The sequence below is a fragment of the Lygodium microphyllum genome, chromosome 24 (genome assembly GCF_053477565.2).
Source record: "Lygodium microphyllum isolate KBCC chromosome 24, Lygodium_microphyllum_v1.1.10, whole genome shotgun sequence".
NCBI lineage: Eukaryota > Viridiplantae > Streptophyta > Polypodiopsida > Schizaeales > Lygodiaceae > Lygodium > Lygodium microphyllum.
The window spans coordinates 134,472,155-134,482,863 of NC_141158.1; the positions used below are offsets into that span (position 1 = coordinate 134,472,155).

General features: G+C 40.6%; 1 protein-coding gene across 1 annotated transcript; it reads right to left on the reverse strand.

Moving 5' to 3' along the window:
• Positions 1 to 1,832: 1,832 nt before the first annotated feature.
• Positions 1,833 to 3,399, reverse strand: LOC148015683 (uncharacterized). Its single transcript, XM_087665231.1, has 3 exons — positions 2,735 to 3,399; positions 2,049 to 2,189; positions 1,833 to 1,958 (listed from the first exon to the last, which is right to left on the reverse strand). The coding sequence occupies exons 1-3, from the start codon at positions 3,329 to 3,331 to the stop codon at positions 1,833 to 1,835; spliced, it is 864 nt and encodes a 287-aa protein (XP_087521357.1). The 5' UTR covers positions 3,332 to 3,399.
• Positions 3,400 to 10,709: the final 7,310 nt, after the last annotated feature.

The window sequence follows — 10,709 nt, forward strand, 5'->3', positions numbered from 1 at the left end:
TTTCGATGGTGTGGCCCTCTCTCTGTCCTGAGTGATTATTTGAAGAAAAGTAGCTGCCTCAAATTTTTGTCAGCAGTGGCTCAACCAATCTGGTGAACCCCTGCAGATACCCATCTCCAAACCTGGAAATCTGAACTCAAAATCATCCCCAGCCCTGTAGCACACATGCTGAAATATCCAGTGGATGTGAGCATAATATGGTCCTCCATCGTCAAGAACAAAAATCTCTAACCTCAAAAGCAATAACTTTCTTCCACAGCTCCTTGCCTAGAAGAAGGCCTCTCAAACTGAGCTTGACAATTAGCACTCTAATCTAATTGGATGAGGGCAATGATCCCCAAATTACCCCCCTCGATTTGGGCTGAATAATGATATCCCAGGCTACTTTAGTCCTCACTGGGCTTCCATCACCACCTAACTGAATAAAATCCCTGAGGAGGTGCTTCACCTAGCCAATTGATGATCTAGAGAAGACCTAGCAAGAGGTAATATACTGGCACTCCCTGCTAACGATAATCTCGATGTGCTCCAATACAGTTTTTAATATACCTCAAGCTCTGGAGGCAGTCTGATGCCACAGATATCCCTAAAAAACGAGCTCATGGTCATTGCTATGAATAAAAAGAGAGGAGCAGCAAGGGGGCATCCTTGTCTTACCAACCTCTGTAAGCTAAATTTGTCACCTTTGGATTCATTGATAAGAACCTGGCTATGAGCTGAAAAATAGAGATCAGCTACACCTTTGACCCATTGCTTTGGAAAACCCATCCTCAACATAGTGCCCTCCAAAAACTCCCAATCAACTCTATCATAGGCCTCCTTGAAATTAAGAAGTAGCACAATGAGGTCCTGCCTCCTTGGTCGCACAAGAGTTGCGCATTCCCAAAAGGTAAAGATATGTCGACAATGCTGTGCACCCAAACAAAGCCTGTCTGGCTGAACCTAGCTAATCTTTTGGCACTTTTGGAATGATCTAAATTTTGGAATCCATCTTGTCAAGATGTAAAGGCCCTGGAGACAACACATCTTGTATATGAAATGCAAACTGGAATGATATTCTCTAACTCCTAAGAAAAGCTTTCATGAAATCTATGTTCCAGGAAAAATTACTTTGTTTTCTAAGCTAATCCGACTTTCCAAGGTGTAGAAACTCTGGAGAGAACAGATCTTGTATATGGTAATGCAAATATGCTAAAGGAATCGGGATGATATTCTCTAGCTCCTAAGAAAACTTTTCATAAAATCTGTATATTCCAGGCAAATAAAAGGGCATCCTGTGATTGAGCAAACAGACATCATAAGGATCTAAGACATTAAATTTTTGCCTATGAATTCCTAGATGCCACCAAATGCATGTGCACGGCCCAAATTGGCTTCTCTAGACTTGTACACTAAAATGAACAGGTTCACACCATTTCTTTTGGTTTCTTGCATAGTATTGTGTTCCCCCTTTATTCCTCCCCTTCAATCTTTGATTTTTGGTAAGTCAGGATTCTATTATGGTCATAAATAGCTGCAATGAAGTTAACATAACTGTTTGAATATAAACGAAATGCATGTACAGACATAACACTACATAACCTTGTGAGTTTCTTGCTGTATGGAAGTTTCCAACACGGGAATCCAATCATTCACGGCCGTCTCAAGCTGTACACTTTGCATGATTTAAAAGACTCAGCGATGTATGAAGCACGGTTAAGAGCACTCTAACTGCAAATTAAAACTTTTGAAAAACTTGCTGGTGCTTAATAATAGGCCAAAAGTCATAACCATCCAGAAATCTACCAACACGACTTCTGCTATCCTTTCATGTTTTGTGCCCATGCAGAAGATTAGGAAACAAATAGAACCTCTAGTAGGAGCTCATAATCAGCTTCAGCCTTAGCAAGGCAGTCAGCTGGAACTGCAGGTATCGAAAGCTGTGAAGCTTGAGAATAAAGTTGTTTGGCACTTGTTATCTGGAAAAAATAAGCTTATGTAAAGTACTGCTGGGGAGGTATTCTTGGCACTCAGTGAAAGAAACCACTTTGTAAGAACAACCTACTAACCTGCGAGAGAAATCTTTGCATGTTACTGAAAAGCTCATTACCCATTCGTTCTACCAATAATGCATCTTCCAAAGCCCAAAACTTGCTTTCACCAAGATTCTCCTCGCGTGCAAGGATTGGTAGAAAAAGCTGAAGTAGTAGCTGCAAGCACCAGAGTTAAATCAAGCATGAGTCTATGCTGTATCTCCCCTTTCTATTTCTCGCTTTGTAACCTCTTCACAATATGCTGCATGCTTTGTACAATTGGTCAAAAACGACTGACGCAAATACAGCCACCTACTGATGCCAAGTGGCTTAAACATCATAACTGTTTGGGTGAGTGTCTAAACATTCATATGCTTTGGGACTTGGATCCTCTCATCCCAAGCAGCTCCAGCATCAACATTGCCAGAGTAGTGAGCAAATGCCCTCAAAGACTGTTGTGGGACTTGTATCTCCCCCCGTATCCGTATGAACAGCCTGTGATTTCAAATCTAGGCTGCAAAAATTGGTTTCCTTTATGAGTCTAGGGTCGTCTTTTAAGATCCTAGTAACGTTAACATGTGCTCTGTGCAACTGGCTGCCTTCCGGATCGACTGAACTTTGAACCAGTCATCTGATGCATGGGTATATATGCTTCTCTCAGGTTGCCTGTCGAGTTTTTGAAGCACTGTTTGAGAAGGGTAAATGTGCTAGGTTTAGCTTACCTGCTCCAGTGAATCCAAAGATGGACCAGCAGGCAGCACGCCATACTCCAAGCACACGTCCATGTCCGCTAGGGCCACGCTACCTGTCTTTAACTTTATAAAGTACATCATGTCGTACGCCACAGCACACTGCCTCGGGTTCTTTCCTGCGTATGCGTGCATGGCCAGGTTGGTGCGATTCCCACCAACGTTTCTGATTACCTGCTGCTGAATCGGCTGACTGGCCGACATCGTAGAGCACCTCGCATTCGGTATGCTAGGGTTAGGTTTGACAGCAGAAGAGGATGTATCGTCTGTCACAACATTGGGCTTAGCCGGATCTTCCTGCGCATCTGTATACAAGACAAGCCAGGGGGCAGGGCCATCTAGAAACTCTTTGAGGCAAATGGAGTCCTCCTCTCTGCTTAGAAAGTCCAAGAACACCTGGTCAGAGATATCAAGTCCTGCACACACGCGCCTCTGCATCCACTCCGTGATACGGGCATCCGCTGCTGATGCACGTCCCGACGAATCCCTAGCAGGATTAGCATCATCCTCCAGCGTGAGCAGACCAGCTTCGCCACGCCAGCCTGCCGCAGGAAAAGTTTCCACCTCCATGACTGATAAGCTAGTAGCAGCACAGCAGCGGAGATACAGACAGGATCAGCTAGCTGCTGCTCCGCATTAATAACGGAATTCCTGTTGGTACCAACGAGAAACAGTCCGCAAAATGAGGCAGAGAGAGAGTAACGTGCATGGCCAACTGAACCTGTCCACGTAATGTTTGTCCAGCACATTGCAAGTCCACGTACGTTTAACACAGCATGACATATCTAACGTATGACAACCTGACTTTGTGACAGTGTAAGTTCTAGAATCTACGGTGTGCACAAATACGGTGTGCTTTGTGCACAAAAGGTGAAGTCTAGACACAATTCGTTTAGGCACGTTGTTGCTCGTCCCTTGGGACGTCTGTCTATCGATGTGCTTCCTCGTGTTGTCAACACACTCACAAACTGTTTGCCAGAGGGCTAAACTAGCACACATTTTTCCAAATAATGTGATCAGAACTAAGCATATGGACCATACTTGATTTTCTCTTAAACGCCATACTTTCCATGGAATTTGATGCTAGGCACATGCCTTTGCCTTAATATCTCGCTCACATCTTAAGTTGCATAGTACCAAATACAAGATTTGTGTAATACAAAATATACATAACTATTATATATGACGACCCTTAAAAATGCAAGGTATAATTAGAGGACACATCCTCATGCGAGCCAAAGATTCCTCAGTACAATAAAATACTCCCTTACAAATTTTGGGTTGCACAATAACCTAGCATGCCTACCAGGTCTCTAAGTCAAGGGATCACAATCACAAAAGTAACTACAATGAGATCGAAATTGTATTAAAATATATTATTTTTAAAAATTAATCAATGTGCTATAGCTAAATGATACCTAGTTAAGGGGTGTCTAAGCTACATGAATAATCGTATTTACTTAAAATTATTTATAATTACAAATGATTTGATTTTAAATGTCTTATAATATCTAAATTTTTTCCAAATGCATAAATAAAAGAAAAACTTCAAATAAATATAAAATGTATAGGAATTTAGTAGCTCTGATTTGATGAATTTACTCTTCAAATAAATGTGTCTAATGAACTCTTGTACCTCTACTTGATGAATCTATTCTTCAAACATGTATGATGTGCCAAATATAGGAGAGAAGTCTAACTACTTTAGAATGATGAAGATATAAATGCTCCATGATTTGTTGAATAAACTTGTAAAGAATTAATTAAATAATTAATTTAAACCTTAGCTAACCTATGTGTGAAGCTAACACTAGGTTATTATGCAATGCATATGTAACACTATACATGCTAGCAGACACCAAGGATGAAATTTAAAATTTATATATATATATAATGGGCAAGGCATAGACTTGAATGGAAATACATAAAAGGAGTTACATCCTATTAGAATTAGGGCATGCTTATAGATTATAGGTGGACACTGATGAGGGAACGTTTGTTCAAGTGGTAATGGGGCAAGTTCATTTAATGTAGCATGCCCATCAACCCAATCTTTGGCAAATGTAGGCAATGCAAGATTCTCTCATGCAGGATATATAGGGCTCACAATATGACAGATGCACTTCATGAGACCATTGCAAGCATGTTCTGGTATTATTGGCTTGCCAAGAACCCTTCATATGTTGAAGGTGCTAGAAAATATTGAAGAAATTCAAAGCAACGTATTTGGGCAAACAATGAAAAGATCGTTGACTTGGTAAAGCCATTCATGCTACTACTATATGTGGTTGACAAAGAAAACTTATAATAAGAAAAATCTAATGGCACTTCCATGAGGCACTTAGAAAAATAGAGGAGCTTACCTGTTTCACTTCACATGAGAAGGTAGCCATGACAAGAATCACTAAGTTACATTGGGCAAACATACAATCTTCATTGCATGTTGCAAGGTTTATCCTAAATCCAAACTTCAAAGTCTTTTGACAATCACAAAACAACGAAGTTATTGTAGATGACTGATAATTGCTATGAGACAAAGGCAAGGAGGCATACTTGCAATGAGTCAAGCATACACATAAGGAAGGGATATTTGGGGATTCTAAGCAAATTGTTGTAGACATTGGTAAAAAAATGAACTCACAAATGGGCCTTTTACCCCCTCCCCCCCCCTCTCTCCTCCTTAAAATAAGGAAAAAAGGAGAGAAGAATAGTAAAATAATCCTCCTCTCTCTCCACTTTTGCAATCTCATTTTGCCTTTTTTATATTATCTACAAAGATATACTCAGATTCCTTCTCTCTCCTCATTGAAGAAGTCTTTTTCAACCAAATTTTATATTCAAAAAGGAGTTAGTTACGGGAGTGTGGTGCTTCGTTTTTAATGCAAAATGATTAGTAGATACGAGGTAATTGATTTTTTAATCAAGAACAAGGAAAATAAAATTTCGGAAGTTCCTTTTAAGATATTTTGGGGATTTTTTATATCCTAGCTTTTGGTCAAAAAACAAACCAACTGGTCAAATTTCATGTTTTTTGGAGATGTTTTTTGAGGCAAAATAGAAATATCTAAAATACGAAAAGTCTTGGACATCCCTACCCTCTGAGCTATTTCCCCCTATATCTATACTCTCTCATGGCTCTATTGTGACTTCTTCTCTGTGTTTATGCAACCTTCATTAACAGAGTAAATTACTTACACCCTCCTTTCCCTTGGCACCTTTGTGTGCATCTCCACTCTACCTCTTGTGAAAACCACGTAGGCTCCCCGTTTCTATTAATAGTGAAATGAATACAGGAAAGAAGGAGCTACATATTGAGGTAGAGATTGAATATGCCCCATTATTCAAAAGAACTCAGCGTACCAGTGTCAACCCTCAGGTTTTGCAGAGTTACAGGCAAATGGGATTGAAACATGTGGATTTGTGGGTTGATGGGGGAATCTACCCAATTGACCCCTTAAACAATAGACCTCCAACTTTCTCAAGAATCACAAATTTACTGAAGTATGTGTGCGAGGGTGAATATGGGTTACTTGGTTATACTAGGCGGCTTAATGATCAACCGTTCAAAGTATTTACAACTTACCAGGCAACCGTAAAAATTTGCCATGATGTGATCGCTACACATTAACTTCATATACAACAGCTCATAGGACAAGTGGTACAACTGAATGACACTATAATTCAACAAAACAATCAAATTATTTCAACGCAGGACACTATCCATGACATTGGTATCTCATATGAGGAGGCAAAGGCACAATTGGAAGACTTGAGAAAGATCAACAGCAAGCTAACACAGGAGCGCAAACGAAAGAAAAAGCCAATCAATGAGTTAATTGTGAATAGTGGCCAGTGGAAGTGATGTATCAAAGCATGTAAGGTAGCTCAGAAAGAGAACCTAGGTGAGGGTGAGGTTGGATCATGTATTAGTAGATTGTTGAAGGCAAGTACACTGGAAAACGCTTTGAGCAATCGTAAGTCACATTGAAAGATGTGTCAAATGAGTTCTCAGCTATGGATGCACAATCTATTTGTGACAAGGCCGGCATTAGCACAATGACTTACTCAAAGATATTCAAAGGTGTGAAGGCTGGGTTTGGTCGTGTCCTGAAGAGAAATAGAATCGTGCCTCTTCCTCAACCTTCAAAGTTAATAGAGGCCCGACTGCAACTTAATACAAAGGTTTTGGAGTTGATAGAAGATCCCATGCATGGCCAATGTGTGGGAACAATAAAGGTTGGGACCAAAAATGCATATGAGGTGAAGTTTACCGAACTCAATAATTACTATTTAGATTTGAACAAGGTGCAGTCGGCAATGGTAATGTACTACAATATGTCTGTTAAGGAATGTAATGGTAAATTGCAGTTTGTTATAAAATTAGATGAAAGTGAGGTCGTAAAAGGAGTAAAGCTTGAAAGAGTTAGTGCAACTCTGATGAATAGAGCTTTACAATTCGACAAGAACAACCCAAGGAACTTTAGTATTCAATCTGAGCGCCATGTGTGGTGGATCGCTGCATTTGAAGTTCCTAAGGAAACATTTGAGGTATTGCAGCTATTCTTTATATACACAAGCATTCCAAGCATCATCGATCGTCAAGAACATGGTGAGATGCTCTCGGTTGAAGGGTATGGTCAATACTTGGTTGAATGGCATCTTGCAAGAGACTTGAAAACTTTAAAATGCGTGTGTGGAATCTTCAATGGTGCAAATACAAAGAATCCATGCCTATATTGCTTGACAGAGAGGGTGGAAGGAAAGAACGGAAAGAAGAATTGGCGAAAGGTGACAAATGCTGCACCGATGCGCAATAGAGAAGATCCCACTTGGAAGCCCATCTTCAACATTCCCTTGGAACGTATTCACATTTGTTCATTGCATGTTTTTGTCAATATCATGGAGAAACTTGTATATGAATACATTTGCTTTGCTTATAGGATGCAACCAGAAAAAGAAGCCATTGCAACGTGTAGGAATGTGGAGCGAGTGCTATCAGAAATTGGGCTACACAAGCATCAAGTGACGATTGAAAAAGATGAGAAGAGATCATGAAAATCTGGTAACTTGCCAAAAAAGGCTTGCTTTGGAGGAGCAAAGGCTAGGAAATTTCTCTCAGTACCCATCAATGAGGAAGGGAATGTTATGGTTCGTAGGCCGCTATGATGGGTGGAAAAAGTTACATTTTGTAGTTCCTGATCGAAGTAATGGAGGAAAAACAATATTGGCCAAAGCTAAGGTTTGGATAAATTGGCTCCTTTACTTCGCAAGATGGTGTTTAACAATGAAGATAAGCAAGAATTTATTAATGTTGTGCATAGCTTCTACAAAAACATGGTGGAATCATGGGGCAAAAGCTCTATCACACATTACATGGTGCGTACTAAGTTAATATTTTAAAATTGTATAAATTGTATAAACTATTGAGTATAGTTTTACTCATGTGTGATATGTGTCTTTGTAGCATATCCTTGAGGCACATGGGCCATACTTTGCAGAAAAGGGAAGCATTGGAATTTGGTCCACACAAGGGATGGAAAATTCACATTGGATAGCGTGTGGTGCATACCAAAGAAAAGCTGATCATGGTAGAGGGGTGAATGGTAACAATCCAATGATCCAATTGCTATCTGGTGGTATAGGATTATAGTAGCGAATGAAGCTAAACTCTCGCAAAAGAGAGCAAATGAAAGTGCTGATGAATCGGCTGCAGACATGATAGAATCACGTCGTGCCACTAAAAGAGTACGTTATGAAGCCTCAAGTGCCAAAGAAAACCATGCCAACTGGCTAGAAACAAGGCTTCGACAAGGCAGCAAATGGGTTCGAAAAGAGCTAAGATAGTAAGATGAACAATGTGAGTCAGTGTAAATGCAATCATAGTTTAAGAGAGAAAGAGAGAGTGTGCATCTATGTGAATGAGTCTCACAGTTTAGGGTTATATAAAAGAGGGTTTCACTTTCTATCTTATTCATTGAGTTCTCACATCTCTTGTGCAGGAAAGATGGCTAGGTCTAAGGCAGTTGCAAATAAGCTTCCGCTCAGAGCCCCATAATGTGTTCAGCCCTTGGAGCATCTACTAGCTCAAATGCACCCCCTTCTCAACCTAATCCACCTTCCTCAAGTCACCCACACAAGGGTCCTCCTCAGCATCCCCACAAGAAACGCAAGTGGAAGCTAAGTACAGTGGCCTTGAGAGAAATTAGAAGGTATCAACGCTCTTTTGATCTCATCATTCCGAAGGCGAGCTTCTCGAGACTTATTCGCGAGATTGTGCAAGACCTCTACCGCATAGAAAGCAAGAGGTGGTTTTTGATACAAGGTCAGGATAGACCTGATCACTTCACAAAAGAATGTCTTCATGCTCTACAGTGTGCTGCAGAGGTCTTTTTAGTTGACTTGATGATGACTGATGCTCAATGTTGTGCAATACATGCGAAGCGCATCACTGTAACTCCCAAGGACTTCCAACTTGTAAGAAATCTTCAAGCAGTGAAGGATGCATTCGTTCCAATGGAATGAACATAGTTTGCAATGTTATCTTTTTTGGCATAGTGTTATACTCGTGCATTGGGCATACGACTATGTCCCAGTGCAAAACTATTGTATGCGCCCTTAAAATATGAATTAAAATTTTGCACTTGTCCTTCACTCTCAACTTTGACTGTGCATCTTCGCTGTATTTTCAATTCTTACTTACATTTTTGTTAGCACTGTCAATTTCAATAGGAATAACATGCAAAAATTTTGCAATTTCTTGTTGTAGACTTTACTCCTAATGCCTCTGTATAGTTTATGTGGTGTGAAGTTTCTAAGGGCAAGTAGTCGTGATGTTGATTTCTCAATTATCAATCCATCCATAATTTTGGTGTGGGATAATTTTTAAAATACTAAACTATATCAGAATGCGACGAAACTTCACACGCGCACTCATTGGGTGGCTTTTTTTTGGAAAAAAAAAGTGACTGCAGACCCCTGGTCCGAAGTCTGGCGTCTAGAGCCACTTTCATGCCACCTTTTTTTTTTGAAAAAAAAGTGCATGCAGACCCCTCTCTAGACGCCAGACTTCGGACCAGGGATCTGCATGCACTTTTTTTTCATAAAAAAAGGGCCAAGAGGCCACCCAACGAGTGCGCGTGTGAAGTTTCGTCGCATTCTGATACAAGGTTATGGATTTATGATCACACGATGAACAGTGCGTATGAAGCTCCATTAACCCAGTTTTGGGGTTTAAATGGGTTAAAAGTTCATTCTTCTTCTCATTTTTAAATCTTGATTTCTTTGCTTCCTCCATTTTCACATCCCCAATCTCTGTCTCTTCTCCGTCTTGCCCTCCTTGCATGGCACGAACCAAGCAAGCATGTCGCCGTTTTGGCCCCGAGAAGACATCATGCCAAGGCCCACCACCTGGAGTACAAGGTGGAGCCTCCTCAAGTGCAGCAACAGGTGCTCCCCATAGAGCACAAGGACCACCACAGAAGAAGAGGAGATGGAAACTAGGCACTGTCGCTCTTCGAGAGATAAGGAGAATCCAACGCAGATACGAGCTTCTCATCCCAAAAGTTCTTTTCATAAAGTTGTTTGAGAAGTTATGCAAGACTTGGAGCGGAAAGGGATGGGAAGATTTTGGGCAAGAGTGCAGGATGGCCCACCAGTAGGAAGGTGGACTGTTGCAGCCACGGAGGTCCTACAAACCGCTACAGAGGGGTTTATCATCGACTTGTTCGATGATACACAGCTTGCAGCCATCCATGCAAAGTGTGTTACAATCACAGACAAAGATATGAACTTTATCATTCGGCTTCGGCACGGCAAGGGAACCCCGCCATAGTTTACTAGATTAATGATGCAAGGTTTGTAATGGGTGTTACAATGCCATAACATCTTGGAAGCCCAAAAAATTTTGTACTCTGTCACATTGGAATATTTATTTATATATACATAATAT

What these genes read in the sequence shown, in the direction of transcription:
- LOC148015683 (XM_087665231.1), bottom strand. Translation starts at nt 3,331, where the DNA reads ATGGAGGTGGAAACTTTTCCTGCGGCAGGCTGGCGTGGCGAAGCTGGT. An exon ending in CTTTGGATTCACTGGAGCAG is followed by an intron (nt 2,190 to 2,734) that starts GTAAGCTAAACC and finishes TGGTGCTTGCAG; the next exon opens with CTACTACTTCAGCTTTTTCT. An exon ending in TGCAAAGATTTCTCTCGCAG is followed by an intron (nt 1,959 to 2,048) that starts GTTAGTAGGTTG and finishes TATTTTTTCCAG; the next exon opens with ATAACAAGTGCCAAACAACT.